This window comes from Bufo gargarizans, chromosome 4, assembly GCF_014858855.1.
Source record: "Bufo gargarizans isolate SCDJY-AF-19 chromosome 4, ASM1485885v1, whole genome shotgun sequence".
Classification (NCBI taxonomy): Eukaryota; Metazoa; Chordata; class Amphibia; order Anura; family Bufonidae; genus Bufo; species Bufo gargarizans.
Genome location: NC_058083.1, coordinates 220167259 through 220194364, shown reverse-complemented (window position 1 = coordinate 220194364; position 27106 = coordinate 220167259). Strand labels below are relative to the sequence as shown.

At 45.2% G+C, this 27106-nt stretch overlaps 1 protein-coding gene across 3 annotated transcripts in view; it reads right to left on the bottom strand.

Annotated features, from left to right (window-relative positions):
- The window catches only part of ARHGEF10 (Rho guanine nucleotide exchange factor 10), a 172467-nt gene that overhangs the window by 47577 nt on the left and 97784 nt on the right, over positions 1-27106 (bottom strand). For all 3 annotated transcript variants that reach the window (XM_044288945.1, XM_044288946.1, XM_044288947.1), the window contains 7 exons: positions 25972-26117; positions 24233-24402; positions 16408-16523; positions 9123-9250; positions 8898-8998; positions 631-752; positions 219-305 (listed from right to left, as the gene is read on the bottom strand). In XM_044288945.1, the coding sequence (XP_044144880.1) occupies positions 219-305; positions 631-752; positions 8898-8998; positions 9123-9250; positions 16408-16523; positions 24233-24402; positions 25972-26117 (870 nt within the window). The remainder of the gene's footprint in view (positions 1-218; positions 306-630; positions 753-8897; positions 8999-9122; positions 9251-16407; positions 16524-24232; positions 24403-25971; positions 26118-27106) is intronic.

Genomic DNA, 27106 nt, shown 5'->3' with positions numbered 1-27106 from the left:
GCGTTCAAGGCTCCGCTTGGGTCAGACTTTTAGCCATTTTTATGCAGCACTGTTAGAAGGCACCCAGGAGTGTAATGTGGTATTGTCACTACCCATTTTTAATCCATCAGATTTTTATGCAAGAAATGTGTGAAAACTGTCCTTGCAGCAGAAGGGTTAATTTTTGCAGGGTACAAAGCACCAGTTACAAATCGGACCCTTTAAGAGGTGTCACTTACCCACAGAAATCCATGATGCACTGAAAGAGTATCAGGATCGTTTTCACTACTGAGATAAGGTTCAGGATTATAGACAGCACATTCAATCTGAAAATAAATCAGGGAAATGCTAATTGGGTCAGAGAACATTATGTCCATACCTGGCTCTATAAATACACTTAGATCCTATACAGTAGGTAACATTAATCATGTGGAAGGTAAGCTACAGCTATTAATAAGGCCATGCCTGGCACCCGACTGTCTGTATGTGGCTTATTTACTGACAAGACCAGATGGGCCTGCAGTCTATGTTCTCCCAATGCCAAGTCAAGAAGGACAGTTACTGAATTTCAAAATATATTCTGAAAAAAGATCTTAGCAGCTCTGTAGATACCAAGACAACGTAGAACGGCTGCATCTAAAACCCACTCACTTTAAATTCCTGCTGCTTCGACATGATCACGGGAAGGTGCTTGACGAGCAAGGGGTGCTTTTCCTTTTTGATCTGGTTTCCCTCATCTTCTAGGCAGAACCAACCCAGCTGGTTCTCCTCTCCTGTGAGAAAAGATAAAATATATGTATTCACTATTTCTAACAAGGTAAATGGGGCAGATTTGCAAAAGCCTTTTTGCCAATTTTGTGGCGTTAAAAAGTTGCATATTACGGCGCACCCAATATTTGCGACTTTTTGTGCTTCTCATTTTTCAAAAGCGCAGAAAAACGAGATTTTTGTATAACTTACCAGTAAAATCTCTTTCTCGCTCTTTCCTTGGGGGACACAGAAGACCTTGGGTATAGCTCATCTCCATAGGAGGCGTGACACTAAGTGAAGACTGTTAAGCCCCTCCTCCACAGCTATACCCTCAGCCTGGAGAGAGAGACTGCCAGTTGCGTGTCCAAGTAGTGAAAAAAGGCAAAGTCCAAAAATGGAACCAACAAGCCAACTACCCAACGGGTAAAACAACTCGGAAACCGTGTAAAGAAAAAACAAGAATGGGTGGGTGCTGTGTCCCCCAAGGAAAGAGCGAGAAAGAGATTTTACTGGTAAGTTATACAAAAATCTCGTTTTCTCGCCCAGTTTCCTTGGGGGACACAGAAGACCTTGGGACGTTCAATAGCAGTCCAAGAGGGGAGGGACCACAGCACCAAGGCGAAGCACCCGAAGGCATCAAGAAACCACCGCCTGCAGACCAGGCGGCCCAAGGCAGCAGCCGCCGAAGCCCGAGCATGCACCTCGTATAACTCGGTAAGGAGGAGTGCAAGGAAGACAGTGACCGCCTTGCAAAAAAGGAGGCACCGACCGCTCTGGTGAAAGGAACGGTAACACCAAAAGCATAACCCTGCCCTTGGTGCGGCAACCACAGCAATAGCTACTCTGAGAAAGCGGAGGAAAGGCACCTTTGGAGGCAGTCAACCCCGTGCGCGGACCTCCAGAAACACAAGAGACCGAACGTCGACAAGAGTCGGAGATCTCCAAGTACAAACTGTAAAGGCCCAAACAACTTCCAACCGGTGAAGTGTCCGTTCCCGGGGAAGACAAACACCACCTTCAGAAGGAAGGAAAAGACGGGATGGAGAACAGCCCCGTCCCGAGGAAAGACATAAGACTCGGAACAAGAAGGGCCGCCACTCAGACACCCGTCAGACACGATGGCTACAGAAACACAACCGTACAGGACAGAAGGAGTAGAGAGAACCTCTGTAACGGCTCCAAGGGAAAGATTGGAGCGCCAAGAGCCCAGTATGTAGTTCCCAGGGCGGTACCGGAGGGCCGTACAAAGGAAACCAAGAGCCGCTCCAAGGAAGGAGGTCATGACAGGCCCAGAGGGCTGGGGAATGCTGAAAGAGGAAGGACAGCGCCGACACTCGACATGCCAAGCAACAGAGTCCCAGGTCCAGGCCGGACTGGAGAAAGACAGAACCATGGAGAAAGAATGTCAGAGTGGGGGAACCCCAGCTTCCCACAGAACCCCAGGCAAAAAAAACCTAAGTCCTACAACAGACCCTGGACAAAGCACAGCCAGGAGCGACGACTAGCGTGCCCGCTGGAACCGCTTGGGCGAGCGGGAGAAAACCCAATGTGATCAGGCGCAGACCAGTAACATGGGCCGAAGGGTCGGCAAAACCGATCCCATCGCCCCCGAGCAACGTCGTCCCGCATCCACCCGGAGTGGGGTAGCATTAGGACAGACGGAAGGAACTGAAAGGGTCCACCCAGCATCAGACAGATGCCAGGACCCAACAGGCTAAATTCCATGTCGACGCAGTCACCAAGGTTCTACAGTCTCGGCGCGGGAGATCTAAGGACAATCTCGACCGAAGGGTAGTCCTCCCAGGTACCGAGAAGGTAAGTTCACAGCAGGACCATTACCCAGAATGGAAAAACGCAATCTGCACCCAGCGAGAGGACAGAACGCGGTAGACCCGGAAACAGCTAGTACTGCCAGTGAGAATGAGGGAGACGGTATGAGACCACAAGGAACACCGGAACCATCCAAGTGAACAACCATGCGCTCCCCAGAGGCAGAAGCCACAATCGGAGTGATATGCCCCGAGCGGGAGACAAAACAGAGTCGGCGAGAAAAAGCAATCGAGACAGAGGCCGGCAAAACACCCTCCAATCGAAAGGAGGAGTGGGCAACAGGGAAGCCATAGGACAGCTCAAGAGCAGAACCCCTGCTACTCTGTGAAACGTCCAGCTCACCACCTCGCAGAAGGCGAACACCCTGAAGAACCCAAAGTGGAGGTCCTTCGGACCTGGGAAATCGAGCACCCAAGAGAAGCTGGGTGACCTTCCCGAGAAGAGCGTCCCGAACCTGGTAGCAGATCAGACTGAAGCGCAGAAGGCGCCAATAGGAAGGACACATACCACACTGCATCCGAAGAGGAGAAAATGGTAGTAGGCGAGGGAACCGTAGTCCCGCCAGAGTCAATGTAGAATCCGAGGGGCGCTGCGAACAGCACTCTTGACCATGTGACCGCTTACGCAGGGAAGCAATGCTGCGGGAGGACGAATGGGTACGCCTCTAGGAACCACAAACACAACCCAGGTGGAAGGGCCCACGAACATGGTGGACACCGTCACAACGGGACCGCAATATACAATCCAAACTAGAGAACGAGTACCACCCAGCTCAGTGCAGTAGACGGCAAGTAGGGCCCATCCGGAACAGGTGGATAGAACGATCTCTTCAGAGCGTGCAAGGCCAGCGGCAAGGAAGGGAGGCACACGTTCGAGCAGCCCCGAAAGCAGTGAGAAGGCCAACCACCTACAGGAGGAAAAGGCATACACGGCCCAAACAACGCACAGAGCGCACAGAACATCCGCTCACTGCAAAACGTCACTCAGCGAAGAGGGACAGTCACAGAGTCCCAGTATCCACAGAAGAGCAAAGTGCAACCGAAAGGGGAGTTCGCACAAGACTAGTACGGCATGCGACCGAACGCAAGCAGTCCGCCCAGAAAAGGGGGAATGTACCTGGCAAACACCGCAGTCGGCAAGAGTGCAAGGCCCGCCCCAACAAGGGGGGCGACGCCCAAGGCCAGTACCCACTTCAGAGAAGCAGGACAAACCATATTCCGCCTAGACGGGGGTCATGCACATGGCCGCACGGTATCCAACAGGAATGTAGAAGGTCCACCCAGTGAAAGGGGGACATGCACAGGGTTATCCTAGCATCAAATGATTGTGCAATAATCCACCCAACACCAAATTTCGTGAGAGTGCAACTACTCCGCCAATGAATGGGGACAAGTACCAGTTCAGCACAGACAAGGACAGCTGTGAATCACGTGAGCGTGCAAAAGTCCGCCCATGGAACGAGGGGCGGTCATGCACAAGGCCAGTACCGTATCCAATGGGAGTGCAAGCATTCCACCCCTGTTAGAGGCCACCGTATCCGGCGAGAGTGCAGGATGCCGCCCCGAAAAGGGGGGGGGGGGGGACATGCACATGGTCAGCATCGCAACCAGGGAGAGTGCGAGCACACCGCCAAGGATGGGGATCATGTACAAGGCCAGCAATGTGCTGGTGAGAGAACAACCCCAGTCAGCGAGAGTGTATGTATGCCGCCCGCGGCAAGGAGGCATGCCCATGGCCGGCAGCGAATCCAGTGAGAGTGCAGCACACCGCCCATGGAAGGGGGGGGGGGGGTCATGCACATGGCTGAAAACGGATCCAGATGGCCAGCAACTTACCGGCGAGAGAAACAACCCCAGTCAGTGAGAGTGTATATATGCCGCCTGAGGGAAGGAGGCATACCCAAGATCGGCAGTGAAGCCAATGAGAGTGCAGCATACCGCCAATGGAAGGTGGTCATGCACATGGCCGGTAGTGAATCCAATCCAGCGATAGTACTGCGTCCTGCCTGCGGAAGGTGGTCATGTACCTGGCCAGCACCGCACACGGTGAGAGTACAGTATTCCGCCAATGGAAGGGGGTCATGCACATGGCCGGCAGCGAATCCAGTGAGAGTGCAGCACTCCGCCTATGGAAGGAGGCCATGCACATGGCCGGCAGCGAATCCAGGGAAAGTGCAGCGTTCCGCCTATGGAAGGGGGTCGTGCACATGGCCGGCAGCGAATCCAGTGAGGGTGCAGCACTCCGCCTATGGAAGGAGGTCATGCACATGGCCGGCAGCGAATCCAGGGAAAGTGCAGCGTTCCGCCTATGGAAGGGGGTCGTGCACATGGCCCGCACCGAATCTGGTGAGGGCGCAGTAATCCGCCTAAGGGGGTCATGCACAAGGCCAGCCCGCAGCCAGGGAGAGTGCCGTATCCAACCTAGGAAGGAGGGTCATGGCAGGCACCACAACTGGAGAGGGTGACGAATTCTGCCTATAAAGGAGAACAGGCACCTAGCCAGAGCCGCAGCAAGGGAGTGCTACATGCCGCTCATGGAAGGGGGGCATGCATACAGGCAGCACTACTGAGATGAGACTGCCGCGTCCTGCGCAGCCCACAAGAAACTACTCCGTTATTCCTCCATTTCTTATAATGATAACACAGCCTCCCTGAGGCAGGCAGGGGGACACCATACAGGGGCACAGGCTCTCTGAGGAAAGGAGGGCCAGCCAAACAGTCCCATTGGGAGCCGGCCAGTAGCCAAAGGGTTAAAGGATCCGGCCTGGGGGCGGTGCTGCGATCCCCTGGGGGCGGGGGGACCTTCAGGCGGGAAGAATTCGCGCCTGGAGAAGATCCCGCCCCCTCCAACAGAGGCCGGAATTTTGCGGCCTAGTAGGCCGAGAAGCCGGGGCCTAAATTTTTGCGGCGCCCGAGGCCGCACAGTGTTCAATGTACCGGCCGGGACCCGAGCCAGAGTGGCGCATTACACACCGGGCGCGGGAGCCCACCCCGCGGCCGGAAGAGTCAGGGGCCCGGATGGAGCGCCGAAACTGCGGCCCAGCAGGCCGCGAGGCCTGGGCCAGAATTTGTGACGCCCGGCCGACCGGAATGCAATGACGGTCGGCCGGGGCCAGTTAGAGCATCGCTCAGAAGTCCCATGCCGGCCGCGGGGGTCCACCCCGCGGGCCGGAAGAGTCAGGGTCCCAGAAAGTTGTGCCGGAGGTGCGGCCCAGCAGGCCTAAAAACCTGTGCCAAAAATTTGCAGCGCCCGGCCGGATTGTACATGCCGGCCACAGGAGCCCACCCCGCGGACCAGAGGCGAGGCCTTACACCCCTGCAGTCAGGAACGGGCCCCAGGCCCTGAACAGCGCACCTGGTAAGGAATGGGGGGCCAGATAGGGAGCCGCTGGGACGAAGAGCTGGCACTCTATGACAAAGCGCCCTGAGTGCAAGGCCTAATGCACAGAGATAACGGCAGGCAGATGAATGATCAACCGCGGGCACGATCCGGCCCTCAGGTGACCGGACGCCGCCCCCCCAAGGGAAGAAGGGGGGCAATGCGGCTGAACCTATTCTGATGGAGGTCAGAAGGGGAGGAGAGGGAGCAGGGAACAGCCGCCCTGCAGCACCCAGAGGCCCCAGTATGGGGGTCCAGCACGCAGGAGAAAGGGGGGGGGGGACGTAGGGCTGGAGAAGCCTCTCTCTTACCACAGCCGTCTTCACCCTCGGTCAGTTCCAGCAGGGTCGCCCCTTCAGCTTCTGGCACCGTAGTGGCAGGACGCTGGAAGAGGGACTTGGCGTGCGGGCGACCCTTGCGCTGGCGGGATGCAGGGGAGCTGGGCTGCCCTGGTCCACCTTGCCTTCTGTGGGGGAGGCAGCAGTGCGGGAGACCGGCACTGGCGCAGCTCGACCCCGGGAGAAACAGAGAGGTCTAGTGCGTCTCTGTTGTCCCTTGTATGATCTGGAACAAAAATAAAATAAAAATAAAAATTTAAACAAGGAGAAAAGAGCCCTGCAGTAGCAGGGAGTGTCTTGCCTCCTTGGACACTAAGCAAAAAACTGGCAGTCTCTCTCTCCAGGCTGAGGGTATAGCTGTGGAGGAGGGGCTTAACAGTCTTCACTTAGTGTCACGCCTCCTATGGAGATGAGCTATACCCAAGGTCTTCTGTGTCCCCCAAGGAAACTGGGCGAGAAAAAGGGGGGTGGGGTATAGTGGGAGGGGCTTGGCCTCTACGGACCACTGGATTTACTATAATTTACAATGAAATATGGTGTAAAGTATAGCTGAATTCTACGCCAGCTCATAGCCGGAGTACGTTTCAAATTCTGGAGCACGACTGCCAGACTATGCACCACATTTCTGGCAGTGCATTGTACACTAATGGACTTTAGGGGATTAGATCGGTGGTGGACCAACTCCTGGGCCTCTAGCGATCACAAGATCTACCCCACACTCTATGTGACTGCTGGAAATAGCCAAGCACTCTACTTTGCTACCTCTGGCATTCCCACAGAAAATGAATGTAGAATGTAGCATGCACCATTCACTGCACCCTGCTATCGCCAAGAGAATGAATGGAGGGGCACATTGCATGCTTGACCCCCTGTGTTATTCACTTCAGTCTATGTGACCCACATTCTCATGATTGGCGATTGTCCTAGCGGATAGACCCCACCAATGTAATAGATATTCCCTATTCTATAACAGGATAGGCGATAACTTCTCATAACCAGAATAGATCTTTAAGCCACAGCCAGACTCCGCAGAGAACCTCCTTGAGAATGAGGATTAGCTACAGTACCTTAAAATCCAATATTACTGATCCTTCTCCCACATGCACTCTCCTGCTTGGTGACAGCTAGGACTCCACCACACACATTAGTCGGTCAGCCAGTCCTGCCAACGTTGCAGGTTTGCTAACATTGGCGTCTCCTTCTCTCCCCCTCTTAGATACTATACCACCATGAATTCCTGCCTGTGCACAATTCTACTACCTAGTTAGCTGTTCGGGGACAGGGGGTGCATACTGCACATCTGTGGCTTACAGGATGAGGTAAAGACTGGCAAGGTCAATGGGCATCTGTCAGCAGATTTGTACCTATGGCACTGGCTGATCTGTTAAATGTGCACTTGGCAGCTGAAGGCATCTGTGTTGGTCCCATGTTCATATGTGCCCGCATTGCTGAGAAACATGATGCTTTAATATATGCAAATGAGCATCTAGGAGCAACAGGGGCGTTGCCATTACACCTAGAGGCTCAGCTCTCTCTGCAACTGCCGCACCCTCTGTACTTTGACAGGAACAGGGAGTATAAAAGTCATCATACCTGGTCCTGTCAATAGAAGTGCAGAGGGCACGGCAGTAGCAGAGAGCTGAGCCTCCAGGTGTAAAGGCAACGCCCCCGTTGCTCCTAGAAGCTCATTTGCATATATTAACACGGCACGTATGAACATGGATCCAACACGGATGCCTTCAGCTGCCAAGCTCACATGTAACAGGTCAGTAAGTCTCATAGGTACAAATCTGCTGACAGGTGCCCTTTAATGGGCACTGTGGCTGGCAAAGTTATAATGGCATAATAGCTGGGCAACAAAATGTAGTAACATCAGATGTGACATAGGCTTCTGCCTCATTTTACATTCTACATGAGACAATATTGCACAAAAGACACAAACAGTAAACTGCTCTTTTTTTAATCTTTGGAATTTCTTATCATCTGGAACATCCTACAGCGCAAAGAATAGTATAAATTGAGGCATTATATATACAGCGCTATTAAATCTATCTGTAGAATAATAATAAATGTTAAAGGGACTTTAATACTGATAATCTATCCTCAGGTAATCAGTATCTGATCGGTGGGAGTCCGACACCCAGGACCCCGCTGATCAGCTGTTTGAGAAGGCACCGGCAATCCTGTGAGCGCCAAAGCCTTCTCTCTGCTCACCAACCACAGCGCCGCACATTGTATAGCGTCTGTACTAGACCTCACGCTCAACCTCATTCACTTCTATGGTGCTGAGCTGCTACTAGACCACGTGACTGATGAACGTGTGGTCACTGGCCTAGGAAAAGTTTACGAGTAGGTCACTATTACAAGCGCTGCTGCCTTCTCAGACAGCTGGTCTGCAGGGGTCCCACTGTTCAGATACTGATGACCTATGCTGAGGATGGGTCATCAGTATTGAAGTCTCGGAAAACCCCTTTAAGAATAAACTGACAGGTGCGACCAACACAATCCATACTTCCCAACTTTTCATGTGGGAAATTGCCCGCTGCTCAAGTGCCTGTGGAGTAACGCTGAATTACTTTGAGGTACATAAAAGACTTCTTCCACCATTACTGTATGACTTACCAAGAGCTAGTTTCGCCATCTGTAAATTATTGATCCAAGACTGCTTTGCAGCAGGAGTAAAAGTATTAAAGACCGCAGTAAAGAAAGTGGGTCGTCCTGATCTGAAACACATTTCAAATTGAAGATAAAAGGAATATGCATGACTGAAATAGTTACAGTGCCTCGAAATTTATGCTGTGTATGAACACCATGGCCGAAAAATCATCAAAAACAAATGCCACTGACTTGTCGTGCTTGCCAGGAAGCTGGAGCTGAATTCTGCAGCGGTCTGCAGCTCGAATTTCATTCTCTTTCCTCAAGATCAGTCTTTGTAAGCCTGAAGACCAGTCCTGGGCAACTGTAGGATTCAAGTTCTAAAACAAAAAAACAACAAAAAAAGGATCAAAGACTAGATCTCAGTTCACCAAATGGGCTGTGTCCCCTCCTGGACCCATTAGTCCATGTATGTCGAGACACTGACAACTCTGATTTACACAAGAGGACCATTAGTTGACTGGCTTACAACTATTCAGTAAAACACATGGGACAAATTTACTCTGAATGGAAAAACGTCAATGAGGCCTGTATTAATAACAAAAATATGTTAAATATCAAGGCAACCGCAAAATGACCATTTATTAATGTTTTTAATTTAAGTTTCCACTCTGTAGACATTTCATTAAAGACATAACACTGGAAATATATGCTCAACGTAAAATAGGTTTTTGCTGTATGATATTAATGTGTGCCTGAACATCCAGATAACTAAACACTTAATATTGTACCCCCTGATGATATGCCCTATAATGATATATGGATGTTATAGATGGGTCTCCAATTCAGGAACCTCTTCCATTAGGCACTGAAAGGAACCACTAAAAGTGGCACACGCTCTGGCCATCCATGTTCCCTTTAAGCTCCCATGAGAATGATGAGGACATAGCAATGCCTGCCCTGCACTGTTTAACCTGCATAGCGGTACCCTGGACCCCTACCATGCAGCACAGTGCCGGAAGGAAAACTGGCATGCAGAACTAAACCAGAATTGCAGCTCTTCTGTTCTCAGGATTGGTGGGGTTCCAGAGGTTGGATGACAACACTTTATAATACTGGAATTTACCTTTAAAGCAGGGATGCCCAACCTGTGGCCCTCCAGCTGTTGCAAAACTACAACTTCCATCATGTCTGGACAGCCTTCAGCTATCAGGGAATGCTGGGAGTTGTAGTTTTGCAACAGCTGGAGGGCCGCAGGTTGGGCATCCCTGCTTTAAAGCAATACTGTCCGTAGGATCTGATATTCTTAACTATCATTCCGAGAGCACAGGACCACGTTCTCATCACGGCTAGTTATTTTCATTATTCTGCTCCGTCAACAGAACGAAAGTAACATGCGTGCTAGATTCAGCACCATAACTGAAATCAAGGGAGCGGAACATACCCTATTGACTATAATGGGGTCTCCTCGGTTCTCATTCAGGTGTCTGCTTATTTGTACATGCAGGACTTCTGTCCACTCTTTGAGACAGAATCTGTGATGGAGACCCCCAATGAAGCATACAACACAGATGTGAACATTGCCTTAGAGCAGTGTTCCTCAGGTCCAGTCCACAGGGCCCACCAGGTGGTCGTGTTTTCAGGATTTCCTTAGTATTGAGCAGGTGATATAATTAGTGTCAATGCCTCAGGACTTACCTCAGGTGTACATTCCGTTGGATATTCTCAAATCATGACCGGTAGGTGGGTCCTGAGGACTAAAGTTGGGGAACACTGCCTTAGAGGAAGCAGCCATATAATAATTAATTTTACATGGTCGCCATGCAAAAAATATTACATTTTGCTCTGCAGCACAGCTTGTTGGTGAACATGCAGGACAGCAGTGGGGAGATGTACATGGACCCCAAGATTTCTATAAATTGGCCTAATCTGAGGAGCTTGCAGAAGGTCTGCCAGACTGAGACCGGTGACTTCCTCCTAACGCCCTCTATGCTCTGACTGAGGAAAAGCTGAGCCCAGTCTCTGGAGAAAAGTTTATTTTGTGAAAAGGAGAAGATGTAAAGTGATAGGAGGCTTGGCTCAGATGTTACATGACATTTATACTGTCACACAGTGTACCTCCTCAGATATAGTCACAGTCTGGTAACCAAGACACACACTTTCCATAGGAGTCTATGACAGCCTGTCTGTAAGCAGCATTCTAGATTACTCAGTCATATTTGGTGCAGGAAGGCTCCATGAGATGTCAACCATCACAAACATGCTCCAAATGATTCAGATTCTTCATTGTGGTCAATTTGTTTGACTGAAAGGCTATTCTAACACCAACTACCTGGCTGATTTCACCCCCGCTAACAATTCTTAGGCAACTTTCCCTCTTAAAAAAATATTTTTGGTTAGGACTTGAAAATGTCACTTGTTTCATAACAGATAAGGAACATGTAGAAAAAAAATGCCTAGGTAAGTTTTAGCATTAAAAGTTGCGGTTGTCTCACTTCAGCAAATGGGATATATCATGTAGAGAAAGTTAATACAAGGCAATTACTAATGTATTGTTACTATCAGGGCCGGCCTTAGGTGTTCAGGCACCCTGTGCGAGCTAACCTTGTGGAGCTAACCTCTGTGCCAGTATTAACAGCCCCCAGTAATAAGAGCCCCTCTGTGTCATTAATAACAACCCCCAGTAATAACAGCCCCTCTGTGCCAGTAATAACAGCCCCCAGTAATAACAGCCCCTCTGTGCCAGTAATAACAGCCCCCCCTTTGCCAGTAATAACAGCCGGGGGGGCTGTTATTACTGGCACAGAGGGGCTGTTATTACTGGGGGCTGTTATTACTGGCACAGAGGGGCTGTTATTACTGGGGGCTGTTATTGCCAGTAATAACAGCCCCCCCTTTGCCAGTAATAACAGCCCCCGCCAGTAAAAGTAATGTACATAATAAAAATAAAAAAAAGAAACACATACTTCCCTCCATGTCAGTAATGCGATGCAGGCCTCTTCTGGCCTGTGTCCCACGCTGTATGGCTCAGGTGGCGCGATGACGTCATCACGCCGCCTGCGCCGGCCTCTGATAGGCTGCAGGCACTAGGCCAGCTGAAACTCTACAGTGCAAATCATTGAGCAGGCACCTCGGCTAAATGCGCGTGTCGTTGATCGCCGCAAACTGCAGGTCAATTCAAACCTGCCTGCGGGGATCAGAAAATTTAAATTGCTCAAAATATATTTTTCTCATTGCTGACACTCTGGTATAAACGGCTGACATCTGTGCTGTTGATGTCAGCCGTTTAACCCTTTCCATAGAGCGGGCCGTACGGACCGCTGTATGGAAGAGGTTAAAAGTCAGAGAGCTCCCTCCCTCTTCCCATCGGGGGGCTGCTGTGCCTTTGCAGCCCCCAGACAGGTTACAGAGGGAGGGAGCCCCCAGACAGCCCCCCTCCTTACCCTTCCCGGTCTGCTCAGTTGTGGCAGACGGGTAAGGTTCCCATGGCAACAGGACGCCTTCTCAGGCATCCTGCTGTCCATGGTGCTGAACAGATCTGTGCTAAAGGCATAGATCTGTTCAGACAATGTGTAAGTAAAATACAGTACAATACACTATATAGTGTACTGTATTGTATTATACAGACATCAGACCCACTGGATCTTCAAGAACCAGTGGGTCTGGGTCAAAAAAAAAAAAAGTAAAAAGAAAAGTGAAAAAAGAAAAAAAAAAAAAAAAAAAAAAAACATTTATCACTGAATAAAAAATAAAAAATACAATACACTACACATATTAGGTATCGCCGCGTCCGTAACGACCTGATCTAAAAAACGGTCATGTTACTTTCCTGGCATGGTGAACGCCATAAAAAAAAAACAAACAAAAAAAAAACATGGTGTCAAAGAAGACAGTCCAGCAAAATATGCCTTCCAAAAACCTATGGCATTCCTTTCCTTCTGCGCCCTGCCGTGTAAATTTTGAAATTGTATCTATATTTTCCATTAAATCTTGTGCAACACCTAAAGGGTTAACAAAGTTTGTAAAAACAGTTTTGAATACCTTGAGGGGTATAGTTTCTTAGATGGGGTCACTTTTATGGAGTTTATACTCTAGGGGTGCATCAGGGGGGCTTCAAATGGGACATGGTGTCAAAAAACAAAACAAAAAAACAGTCCAGCAAAATCTGCCTTCCAAAAACCATACGGCGCACCTTTCCCTCTACGCCCTACTGTGTGCCCGTACAGTAGTTTACGGCCACATATGGGGTGTTTCTGCAAGCTACAGAATCGGGGCAATAAATATAGCATTTTGTTTGGCTGTTAACCCTTGCTTTGTTACTGGAAAAAAATTATTAAAATGGAAATTTGCCCAAAAACCTAAATTCTGAAATGTTATCACTATTTGCCATTAACTCTTGTGGAACACCTAAAGGGTTAACGACGTTTGTAAAATCTGTTTTGAATACCTTGAGGGGTGTAGTTTCTAGAATGGGGTCATTTTTGGGTGGTTTCTATTATGTAAGCCTCACAAAGTGACTTCAGACCTGAACTGGTCCCTAAAAAGTGGGTTTTTGAAAATTTCAGAAAAATTTCAAGATTTGCTTCTAAACTTCTAAGCCTTGTAACATCCCCCAAAAATAAAATATAATTCCCAAAATGATCCAAACATGAAGTAAACATATGGGGAATGTAAAGTAATAACTATTTTTGTAGGTATTACTATCTATTATAGAAGTAGAGAAATTGAAACTTGGAAATTTGCCATTTAAAAAAAAATTTGGGTAAATTTGTTTTTTTTTTTATAAATAAAAAAGATTTTTTTTTTTACTTGATTTTACCAGTGTCATGAAGTACAATATGTGGTGAAAAAACAATCTCAGAATGGCCTGGATAAGTCAAAGCGTTTTAAAGTCATCACCACTTAAAGTGACACTGGTCAGATTTGCAAAAAATTGTCTGGTCCTTAAGGTGAAATAAGTAATAAAAGGGGTTAATAAAATTAAGTAATAAAATTCCCTTATTTTATAAAAAACAGAAGAAAAAAAAACACACACACACACACATTAGGTATCGCTGCGTCCGTAATGACCGGCTCTATAAATATATCACATGATCCACCCTGTCCGATAAACACCATAAAAAAATACACATAAAAAAACGGTGTAAAAAAAATAAATAAAAAAAGCTATTTTTGTCACCTTACATCACAACAGCCACCTCATCTCGCTAAAAATGAGCCCCAAAAATAAAAATAAACTACAGCTCTCAGAACATGGAGACACTAAAACATAATTTTTTTGTTTCAAAACTAACTGCTATTATTGTGCTAAAGTGAAATACATAAAAAAAATATATACACATATTAGGTATCGCCACATCCGTAACAACCAGCTCTATAAAAATATCACATGACCTAACCCCTCAGATGAACACCGTAAAAAAAAAAAAAAAAAAAAAAAAGCAAAGCCATTTTTGTCACATTACATCACAAAAATTGCAACAGCAAGTGATCAAAAAGGTGTATGCCCCTTAAAATAGTACCAATCAGACCGTCACCTCAATCCGCAGAAAATTAGACCCTACCTAAGAGGATCGGTCAAAAAATAAAAAAGCTATGGCTCTCAGACTATGGATACACTAAAATATCATTATTGTGGTTTAAAAAATGCCATTATTGTGTAAAACTTAAATAAATAAGAAAAAGTTGACATATTAGGTATTGCCACGTCCGTAACGATCTGCTCTATAAAAAAGTCACATCACCTAATCCCTCAGGTAAACGCTGTAAAAGAAACAAAAACAAAAAACTGTGCCATTTTTTGGTTACCTTGCCTCACAAAAAACGTAATATAGACCAATTAAAACTCATATGTACCCCAAAATAGTACCAATAAAACTAGCACCTTATCCTGTAGTTTCCAAAATGAGGTAACTTTTTTGAGTTTATACTGTAGGGGTGCATCGGGGGGCTTTAAAATGGGACATGGCATCTAAAAACCAGTTCAGCTAAATCTGCCTTCCAAAAACCATATGGTGTTCCTTTCCTACTGCGCCCTGCCATGTGCCCGTACAGCAGTTTACGATCACATGTGGGGTGTTTCTGTAAACCGCAGAATCAGGGCAATAAATATTAAGTTTTATTTGGCTGTTAACCCTTGCCTTGCTACTGGAAAAAATTGATTAAAATGTAAAATCTGCCCAAAAAGTGAAATTCTGAAAGTTCATCTCAATTTTCCATTAATTCTTGTGGAACACCTAAAGGGTTAACAAAGTTAGTAAAATCAGTTTTGTATACCTTGAGGGGTGTAGTTTCTAAAATAGGGTCATTTTTGAGTGGTTTCTATTATGTAAGCCTCACAAAGTGACTTCAGACCTTAATTGGTCCTTAAAAAGTGGGTTTTGGAAATTTTCCAAAAAATTTCAAGATTTGCATCCAAACTTCTAAGCCTTCTAATGTCCACAAAAAATAAAATGTAATTTTCAAAATCATCCAAACATGAAGAAGTAGACATACGGGGAATGTAAAGTAATTACCATTTTTGAAAGTATTACTATATTATAAAAGTAGAGAAATTAAAATTTGGAAATTTGCTAATTTTTCCAATTTTTTATGAATAAAAATGATATTTTTTTACTCATTTTTACCACTGTCATGAAGTATGATATGTGACGAGAAACCAATCTCAGAATTGCCTGTATAAGTAAAAGCGTTTTAAAGTTATTACTACATAAAGTGACATGTCAGATTTGCAAAAAATGGCCTGGGCAGGAAGGTGAAAACAGGCCCGGGGTTGAAGGGTTTAAAACTGTGCCAACAAATGTTTTCTCTCGTATAAATAAGATATAGCTATGTCCTCTTCAGTCAGTTGCTATACTGGTATTTCTAAACAGAAGATCTTAATTATTATGTAACGTCTTTAAGTACAAGTGTTATACTGTGTGAAAATACAAAGGCAAACTCATTTCTAAAGCAGCCAGATGTACTTAAATTGAGTGTCAGTAGTTTTGTTCATGCTACACTGCTGACAGCACTTAAGTAGGGAAGGGGAGAGCACTACAAGCATACCGTTTGTGGAATATTTATTATCAGGAGTATTATGAACAGGAGCTTTTATTCTGCCAGACACTGCTCCCACAAGTGCCCAGGAGGTGGAGCCCCTCTGCCCGACAGCTGTAGAGGTGTCCTGGTTGACTGCTAAAGCTGTTACTTGGAGGAGAGGGAAGGAGTTGTGCAGCAGCTCAATGCAGAAAGCACTTGCAAAAGCAGTGCCTGAGGGAATACAAGTTCATATTCACACTACTCCTCATAACACTGAGGTCAGCAGTTTTGCATAGTCAAAACTTCTGACAGATTCTCTTTAAGATGAAAATTGAATATCTGCAGCATGTTCATACAATAAAAGGCTGTCAAACACTGGCATGGAAGGGGGAGGTCAGGTTTCCACACTCTGGAATCCTTTTTTCCCTAGCCTTTTAAAAATGGCGTGTTCCTCTATCTTCTCATAGTATTACACATTGCTCTCAGATCAGGTAATAAGAAATTCAGCAGTGCTTACCTGATAGTTTCCTCTTAGTTGTGATACTAATTGAGAGATTTGGTTTACAACATCTAAATCGTGCAGTAGATTCTGTAAATCTTGATAAAGTTGTCCAGGCCCCAAGTATAATTTATCTGTAGATGTACAGATGGAATAATGTTAATTGTTAATTAAATATACAGAATACTAAAAGAAGGAAAATGTTAAAGCATAAAAATCCCATGGCAACCAATTATATCACTTCTTTTATTTTCAAAGCTACATGACTTCTTGTTACAGTCCACACTGACACGCTTAGGCTCTGTTCACACTGGCATCACTGCTTCTGTGTATAAAGGATCAATGACAGCTATGCTGGGTCCATGCTTTAATACACACTGCACTATACATGATGCAAATTATTAACAGAATTCATGGGAATCAGTCTATTTTCACACTAGCGTTTTGGCTTTCCGTTTGCGAGATCCGTTCAGGGCTCTCACAAGCGGTCCAAAACGGATCAGTTTTGCCCTAATGCATTCTGACCGGATCTTTTTCCATTCAGAATGCATCAGTTCAGTCTCCATTCCGCTTTGGAGGCGGACACCAAGACGCTGCCTGCAGTGTTTTGGTGTCCGTCTGATGAAACTGAGCCAAAATCTGTCCTGGCACACAATGTAAGTCAATGGGGACGGATCCGTTTTCACTGACATAATCTGGCACACTAGAAAACGGATCCGTCCTGGCACACAATGTAAGTCAATGGTGACGGATCTGTTATCTCCGACACAATCTGGCATAATAGAAAACGTTGACTTTCAATGGTGTTCAAGACGGATCCGTCTTGGCTATGTTACAGATAATACAAACAGATCGATTCTGAACGGATGCAGACGGTGGTATTATCTGAACAGATCCATCCATGACGGATGCGCACAAAACGCGAGTGTGAAAGTAGCCTAAGGATCTACTGCAGATTACACTGTTTTTGACATAAAACTAAGCTGCATATCATTATTTTTAATTTCAAACGACAATGGTTCATCAGCAGCCTGTCCTAGAATGTGAGCAGGACTGGTTGCTTCCGTTTACAGAGCTTCATATGGTGGTGAGTGAAATGGACAACACACGACACCTTTCAATATGTGTGATGGATATCGTATTAAATGGCCTCTCATTTTCACAAGCCTTTATATATTGAAACTGGCCCAGAATTCAGATGGATTGAGAAACCCTCACCAATCAGCTCTTATCACCAGGAAACACCGCAGACTTCCGTTATTGTGCATTATCTGCAGGCCATTCGAATAAATGGCTGGACATGTAATATGTGGATGAGCTGGGACCACCACAGTGGGAGCTATATTTTGGAGTGATTTTTTGTGGGATCATCTAAAAAATGTCTTAAAGGGGTAGTGAGGGATTTTCATATTGATGGCCTATCTTGAGGATAGGCTACCAATATCAGATCGGATGAGGTTCGACTACAGCCATCCAAACAACAGCTATCAGGTGAGTGCTGCGGCCTCTTTCTAGGCCAGTGACATCACATGACATCGGTCACATGGCTTAGGCACAGCCAAGCCCCACTCAAGTGAATACAAAGTACAACTGTTACCCAATGGATGGCACTGTTCTCGGTGCGCTGTGCAGATGCCAATCAGGGGGGTGCCAGATGTCGGACCCCAGCCGATCTGATATTAACTACCTATTACCAGAGGATAGGTCATCAATATTAAACATCAGAACAATGTCAGAAGATGCTAAAAGGCGCACACTGTATACTCTAAGATAAAAATTGTAAGGAGATGGATAGGAAAGTGGAAACTGTAACATAACAGATAAAAAAGATGTTCTGTCCAAAGGTTATAATAAGATGATAAGGCTATGTCAATGATTGAGCTGAAATAGGCATTTGTATGAAACAGAAGTCTTTGGGGGCAGGTAAGTATAACTATTTGCCAATCCAACTGGGTAAGAAAAAATATTATATATATTTAAAAATGTAATAAAAGTGGATCTGTAATTTGCATTCTTAGGTATACTGTTGGTCGTCCAGGAAGCATGTGGGCCCTAAGCAGTTAATTGGTATTCAGAAATGCTAATGAGTGTAATGAATGGTCTTCTTGTGTGAAGAAACATTTCCGAATGGTGCCAATGCAATCAGAGCAGATCAGGAGCTTTAATCATGTCGCTTATAGTGACAAGACCAAACTCTCAGGACAAGGGGGTCTGTGTTGACCATATAGATGTGGAGCAGAATTCTTCACAGGAATGTAATGAAAGGAAGCTTTGCATCTATGTAAAAGGAAAACTTCATTTCCTTCCCACTAGTTAGTTATAGTCCGTCCACTAGATGAGCAAATCAGGGTGCTGAGCACTCCAGATGTCTGTACACAGGGCTGGACAATGAACTTTTTCAGAAATCATTCACCAGATTACTCCAACTCTTACATGGAGACCATATAAATCAGGGATGGCCAACCTGCGGCTCTCCAGATGTTCTAAAACTACAACTCCCACCATGCCCTGCTGTAGGCAGTGTGGGAATGCTGGGAGTTGTAGTTTTGCGACAGCTGGAGAGCCTCAGGTTGGCCATCCCTGATATAAATCAACGATTTAATGCAGTTAGGTGGAAATTTGTCTAAAATATTCCCAGACTCCAAATATCAGCAGATGTTTTTTGGCCTCACTTTAAAGAGGACCTTTCACCAGAATCAAACTTCTAAACTAACTATACAGACATGTAGAGCGGTACCCAGGGACCCCCCTGCACTTACTGTTATACCTGGGCGTCGCTCCGTTCTCCCGTTATTGCCTCTGGTATCTTCATAGTTAGGCTCCACCCAGGGGAACCTGCAGTCGGCTCATTCTCCCATGCTGTAGCGCTGGCCAATCGCAGCGCTCAGCTCATAGCCTGAGAGAGAAAAAAGCCTCTCAGGCTATGAGCTGAGCGCTGTGATTGGCCAGCACTGCAGCATGGGGGAAGGAGGCGCCGGCAGGTTCCCCTGGGTGGAGCCTAACTATGAAGATACCAGAGGCAATAACGGGAGAACGGAGCGGCGCCCAGGTATAACAGTAGGTGCAGGTGGGTCCCTGGGTGCCGCTCTACATGCCTTTATAGTTAGTTTAGAAGTTTTATTCTGGTGAAAGGTCCTCGTTAAGCAGAAACTACAAAATATCCTGTGGTGTACATTACAATATAAGGGGCGTTGTGGCCGCAGTGCTGTTTTTACCGCAATTTTGGAAAACCATGGCAGAAAATGAATACAGCCTAAAATAGATCTGTATCTGTTAGAGGTCTGCATAGTATGGGGACAGTTCTGTTCTACTCTTAGGCTACTTTCACACTGGAGTTTTGGCTTTCCGTTTGTGAGATTCATTCAGGGATCTCACAAGCGGTGCAAAACAGATCAGTTTTGCCCTAATGCATTCTGAATGGAAAAGGATCCGCTCAGAATGCATCAGTTTGCCTCCGTTCCATCTCCATTCCGCTTTGGAGTGTTGCAGCGTTTTGGTGTCCGTCGAACGAAACTGAGCCAAACAAATCTGTTCTGATACACAATGTAAGTCAATGGGGACTAATCTGTTTTCTTTTACACAATCTAGCACATGACGGATCTGCACCAAACGCGAGTGTGAAAGTAGCCTTAGCTCAAACAGTACAAAAAACATAGACCTGTCTGGCTAATAACTGCTGACTTGGTGGTGGGAGGTGTCTGCTCAGCTCTGTTCTTGGTTAGTGTCACGGGGAATGGGGAAGAGGAAAACACCAGATACACACAAAAGGAAATAGACTCCATCCAGGCCTCAAAAGCTAAGGAAGAGGGATGGTGACCTGCTAGTAATCCCTAGGCCTTTCCCTAACTCCTGCCAGTATGAGCAAATCCTGATGGCGGAAATGATCATACGCCAGATACCTATGCCCTGCTAAAACTGACAAGCCCTAGGATAGGTAGCAGGAGTCGAGACAGCTGGTTCCTTCCCAGATGAAGAACCCACATCTCCCTGAGGCCTAGAACCAAAACACATCAGAGAACAACAAACAGAAAAGGCAACTAGTACTTTGCTTTGAGATGTATGGAGAAGCAGGAGATCCAAGACAAACAAGCTCTAGCAACTCCAAAAGGAAATATCAAAAGGCATGGTCACCACTTGAAAAATGGCAAAAAAAATCTAATTTAGCATGGCTGGATCTTAACAAGGTTCCAAGTAGAGCTTCAGCATGCAACAAGAAGAAATGGGAGTGAGACAAAACATTTTTTGAGCATTCAATTTAATGAAAACAACGAATAAACTGAAACAGGCCGTTTTTCAGCTGATCAAAATTTAGGACCACACCTCCAAAAAAAAAAAAACGAAACCCCCCCCAAAACAGAAATCCAACTTCCAAACATGAACTCAGTAATGAGTAGCTCCGCCGTTATTGTTTATCACTTCAAAAATTCGTTTCGGCATGCTTGATGCAAGCGTTTCCATGAGGTGAGTGGGAACATTTCTCCAAGTGGTGAAGATGGCCGCACTGTCTGGAACTGTTTGGCAGGATGGGCCAAAAGAGTGATGTTATTCTCCTAGAAGAAGTCCCTTGTCCTGCGGGCATTGTGTACTGCAGCATTGTCATGTTGAAAAACCCAGTCGTTACCACACAGACGAGGGCCCTCAGTCATGAAGAATGCTCTCTGCAACATCTGGACATAGCCAGCGGCCGTTTGACGCCCCTGCACTTCCTGAAGCTCCATTCTTCCACTGAAGAAAAAGCACCCCAGACCATTATGGCGCCCCCTCCACTGTGGCGCGTAGAAAACATCTCAGGTGGGATCTGCTTGTCATGCCAGTAACGTTGGAAACCATCAGGACTATCAAGGTTAAATTTTTTTCTCATCAGAGAATAAAAATTTCTTCCACCTTTGAATGTCCCATGTTTGGTGCTCTCTTGCAAAGTCCAAACGAGCAGTTCTGTGGCGTTCAAGGAGACGAGGTCTTTGAAGACGTTTTTTGTTTTTGAAGCCCTTCAGTCTCAGATGCCGTCTGATGGTTATGGGGCTGCAGTCAGCACCAGTAAGGGCCTTAATTTGAGTCGAGGATCGTCCAGTGTCTTGACGGACAGCCAATTGGATCCTCCGGCTCAGTGCTGATTAAATTTTTTGGGGTCTTCCACTTGACTTTTTTGTTCCATAACCCTCAGGATCATTTAAGAAATTCCAAATGACTGTCTTACTGCGTCTCAACTCAGCAGCGATGGCGCGCTGTGAGAGACCCTGCTTATGCAGTTCAACAACCCGACCATGTTAAAAAGGGAGAGTTTTTTTGCCTTTGCCATCACAACGTGTGACTACCTGACAGAAAATGACAATATATCCACATCTTTGCACAGATTTGGCCTTTTAAAAGGCATGTGGTCCTAAAATTTTGATCAGCTGAAAAACAGCCTGTTTCAGTTTATTCGTTGTTTTCATTAAATTTAACGCACAAAAAATGTTTTGTCTCACTCTCATTTCTTCTTGTTGCATGTTGAAGCTCTACTTGGAACCTTGTTAAGATCCAGCCATGCTAAATATGATTTTTTGCCATTTTTCAAGTGGTCTTAAACTTTTGATCAGGACTGTACAAAGAGGAAAACGGAGAGACCCGTCAGATAGCCTTACGTGCAGCAAGTCTATCTGATCTTCTCACCTCTGTCACAGGGAGGACCGTGACAGTTAGCTGCTATTGGCCAAATAACAAAACATTTTCTGTGCCATTTGGACTAATAATAAAGTGGACCTGTCCTCATATATGCGCAGTGACCCTACGGTTCACTTCTAAATGGGGTTATGTGACTTTACTATGTATATTATTTCCCACAGGCTCCGTATAGGAGAAATTGTTAATCCCTTTCCCTAGACTCAGTTACTAGGGTGGGCTGGCCCCATCCCTATGAGCTGGGAACTGTAGGACAGTGTGGAGTGCAACCAACAGCTAAAGTGGCTAGCTGGTGCCAGAGAGAAGCACCAGACGGGATTACACCATAAAAGTGACTGTGGACAAGTTGTCAGTGAAAGAGAACACACATATTGAGTCTGTGGACTTCACTGCATTCAGTTAGGGAGAAGCTTCATGCACCCTGCCTTACTTCTGAGATAAACTGGACATCTGTTAAAACACTACACCCCACATTTGGACACTGCATTGCTATAGTGAGAGTAATAATTTCCTGTGATAGGCTCTACAAGTGCATGCATCATCTGCAAGAATTATTTCAGCAAAGTACAGTGAAGTGGATACCCCCAAATCTAGCCTCATCATTGCCTTGCACTACCTCTCTGCACTGTTGCATCATCACTCCTTCTTAGCACTCCAAGGAAGCCCTGCCTGCAACACGAAACCCACCTACACTGAAGACAACCCACCTAACATCAGTTGGGAGCCCTAAAATCAAGATGTACCAGGGGAAGCACCAGAGTGAGGACAGCTACTGTGACTACTACTACTCATATCCTAGCCACTAGCACCACCACTGCTGTCCTCTCTTGGGTCACTGCCTATGTAGCATATAATGACAGACAGACTTTAAGGGGGTGACAAATGCTCTTGCCTATATAGATTGTTTTCCCCTGATCTCCACAACACAAATCAGAAATAAATATGCTGCCATCAGAATCTATCAGCAGTGCAGCCTCAGGGTTTGGGCCTGTAACTTCAGTTTTAATACGTGGAGACATGATCACCTGACATTCACATTTTTTATGTACATTAAAGGGCCTTTCATAATTTATTTTCTTAGCTGGACCCAAGTAGACCCCAACATGCAATCCTCAGACTGCAACTTGTAGAGAGTAATGGAATTTTCTCCATTATCCTATACAGCTCTGGCTCATTACTTACAAGGAACACCATTCTGGGAGAGGCAGAGATCAGGGACAATGGCATCTGAGGGGTTGAATGCCAATACCAATACCCACAGCCAACAGCTGGTTCCTTTGGTGCCCGCTCTATTCCGGAGCGGGAGCCATCTTTAAAGACCTGATATCCACCATACATGTACGTTGGATGTCAGGAAGGGGTTAGGATTCTTTTATATGGATTGTAAAAATAATAATAATAATAATAATAATAATAATAAAAAATAAATTCATAAAAACACACTGAATCCTTTTCTGATTACACGTTCCCTAACAAAATAAAACATTATAAGTCAGAAGTCAGACCAGTTGTCAGAATTTAATAATTAAGCCTTAGTTACTCAAAAAGTAGTTACTCAAAAAGTTTGCCCAGGTTTTTGAAAAATGATAATTTTTTTCCAGAAACAGTCACCTCAGTCCATGGACTGTCTCTGGCATTGCAGGTCATACCTACAGTAAATGGAATTGGGATCCCCTACGATGCCAGGCACAGCACATGGACAGGCGTAGTGCTGTTTCTCAGGGGGGAAAATGCATTGAAAACTGAATACCACCACCAGACACAGATGAGCGAGAATGTGAGAAACTGTCGGCGTGTGAGCTCCCATTCTGCCCTCCGCTCCTCTGACAGGATTGCACAGCATTATAAGGATTTATAATGCTGTGTGTTCTTGCGAAACCTATAATCTATTTAATTACAGTGACATAAAGCAGTCCGTGTAATTCAGTAGATTCCAGGTCTCTCAGGGTCCAACTTACAAATCATTATAATGCTGTGTGATCCTGTCAGAGGAGCGGAGGGCAGAACGGGAGCTCACAGTGCCACATGCGACTTTCTTGCATTGAACTCGCTCGTCTGTGTCTGGCCTAACAATATAAAATGACAATCTCAAAAGAAAGCTCCAAGAATTAGAACTCCATTACAAGTATATAGACATTTCTACCACTGATCTCTGTGTCTCTCAGGTTTATCAGGTACTTACTTGGTTTGACACAAACAACCTTCTCAGCTGTATGCAAGGCGGAAAACAGAGTCTGATTTCCTTGCTCTTCACTTTCCCCATATTCAATAACTTCAACATGATCCAGGGGTACACTCCATTTCAGTAAGTATTTCTGACTTGTTACCATATTGCTGCCCTCATTAGACGACCTAAGATAGAAAGGAAGCTTCTAAATGACCTGTGCTACATCATCATACAGAATAGGCTACTTTCCCATTAGCGTTTTTTTTTGCGGATCAGTCATGGATCTGCAAAACACTTCTGTTACCAAAATACAAACGCGTGCATCCGTCATGAACGGATCCGGTTGTATTATGTCTTCTATAGCCATGACGGATCCGTCATGAACACCATTGAAAGTCAATAGGGGACGGATCCGTTTCCTATTGTGTCTTGCTCCGCACCATAAGGCGGACAGAAAAATGCTGCCGGCAGTGTTTTGGTGTCCGTCTCCTAAGCGGAATGGTGACTGAACGGAGGCAAACTGATGCATTCTGAGCGGATCCTTTTCCATTCAGAATGCATTAGGGCAAAACTGATCCCTTCTGGACCTGAACGGAGCTCACAAACCAAAAGCCAAAACTACAGTGTGAAAGTAGCCTTATTCAGATGGACGTATAAGGACCGTCTTTAAGATACCAGTATTAGATCTGCACGTATTTATTACGCTGTTGAGCACATCATTCACTTTTATAAGTACAGTTTCTCACACTTACTTGACAATAAAAAAAACATAGTTTAAAACCAGATTCATATGGATATTTTTAGCCTGCATATAAGGAAGCAGATAATGTAGTCCAGGTGTATATAAATACGATCACATATAAAAACAGATTCATTTTATTTCCTTGCGCTTTTCTTTCCATTTTCTCATTAAATTGTGACATAAAATTAGATTTGCACTGGTAAAACTTCTTGCTCCCAGACTAGGCTCTGTTTTCGATAAGTGCATGCTAGTGCCATCTGCTGGCTCAGTAGCACCATGCAGCATCCCCTGCCAGAGTATAAGTGCTCATAATTAAATCACAATAACATGTATTATAAGTAAAAATCAATGTAATACAAAGCAGTGGTGAGCATTACTCAAACCCGTATTAATAGTGCAGACATCAATTTAAAGTGGGACCTTTTTATCTTTTTATATTCTGACTTTCCACTACTACATTAAAGGGGTTCTCCGGGCTTTTAATATTGATGACCTATCCTCAGGATAGGTCATCAATATCAGATCGGCAGGGGTCCGACACCCGACACCCCCGCCGATCAGCTGTTTGAAAAGGAGGCGTGCGCCATGCCAGCGTTGCCTCCTCTTCACTGTTTACCTTCTCGCCGTCGCCTCTGCAGCGGTGAGCAGGTGTAATTACACCCAAGCCGTCCCATTCATTTCAATCGGACGGATCGCTCCTATACAAGTGTATGGGAACGATCCGTCCTATTGAAATGAATGGGACAGTTAGGTGTAATTGCACCTGCTCACCGCTGCAGAGGCGACGGCAAGAAGGTAAACAGTGAAGAGGAGGCAACGCTGGCATGGCGCACACCTCCTTTTCAAACAGCTGATCAGCGCGGGGGGGGGGGGGTGTCGGACCCCCGCCGATCTGATATTGATGACCTATCCCCGGGTTATCAATATTAAAAGCCCGGAGAACCCCTTTAATACTATTTCTCACAGATTATTTCTTTTTATAGACAAAAAACATGTAATTTCCACATCCAACCTTGTATTAGCTGTGGCACACATCAGTACGTCATTCAGCATGAAGAGACGTCTCTGCTTAGTTTTCAGTATCTCGCCCTTCTCGTTGTACACGGTTTCTATCATGTCATCTGATCGGATAAGATATCTGCTTCCATTACTGAGGAGCTACATTTCAGGGGAAATAGACAAAATGACAGCGGTCAACCATGATACATCACAAACCTGACCTTAGAATAATCTTCCCTCATTAAACCCTTCTACCCCTGGCCATTTTTTGCAAATCTGACATGTGTGTCACTTTATGCGGTAATAACTTTGGAACGCTTTTATTTATCCAAGCTATTCTGAGATGGTTTTCTCGTGACACATTGTACTTCATGAAATATTTCACCTTTATTTATGAAAAAAATCGCAACTATATTATATATATGGTACTATTTTGGGGTACATATGATTTTTAATCGCTCTATATTACGTTTTTTGTGAGGCAAGGTAACTAATAAATGGCTGATTTGGTACTGTTTTTATTTTTTACAACGTTTATCTGACAGATTAGATCATGCACTATTTTTATAGAGCAGGTTGTTACAGACGCGGTGATATCAAATAGGTCTACTTTCTTTCTTTGTTTCAGTTTTACATAATAAAGCAATTTTGAAAAAAAAATATGTTTTTGTGTCTCCATTTTCTGAACACAATTTTTTTTTTTTTCTGCCAATCGTCTTGTGCAGGGGCTCATTTTTTGCAGGAAGAGTTGATGTTTTATTGGTACCATTTTTGGGTACATATAAATTTTTTTGTTCATTATTACAACTTTTTGAGGCAAGGTGAACAAAAAAATTGGTTGTTTTGGTACAGTTTTTATTTATTTTTACAGCGTTCACCTGAGGGGTTAGGTCATGTGATATTTTTATAGAGCAAGTCGTTACGGACGTGGCAATACCTAATATGTATACTTTTTCTTATTTATTTAAGTTTTACACAATAAGAGCATTTTTGAAACAAATTTTTGTGGGATGAGATGATGGTTTAATTGGTTCTATTTTGGGGGCAGACGTCGTTTTGATCGCCTTTTTTATTTATTTCACTTTAACATAATAATTGCATTTTTGAAACAAAAAAAAAAAAAAGATGTTTTAAGAGCTATCTTTTTT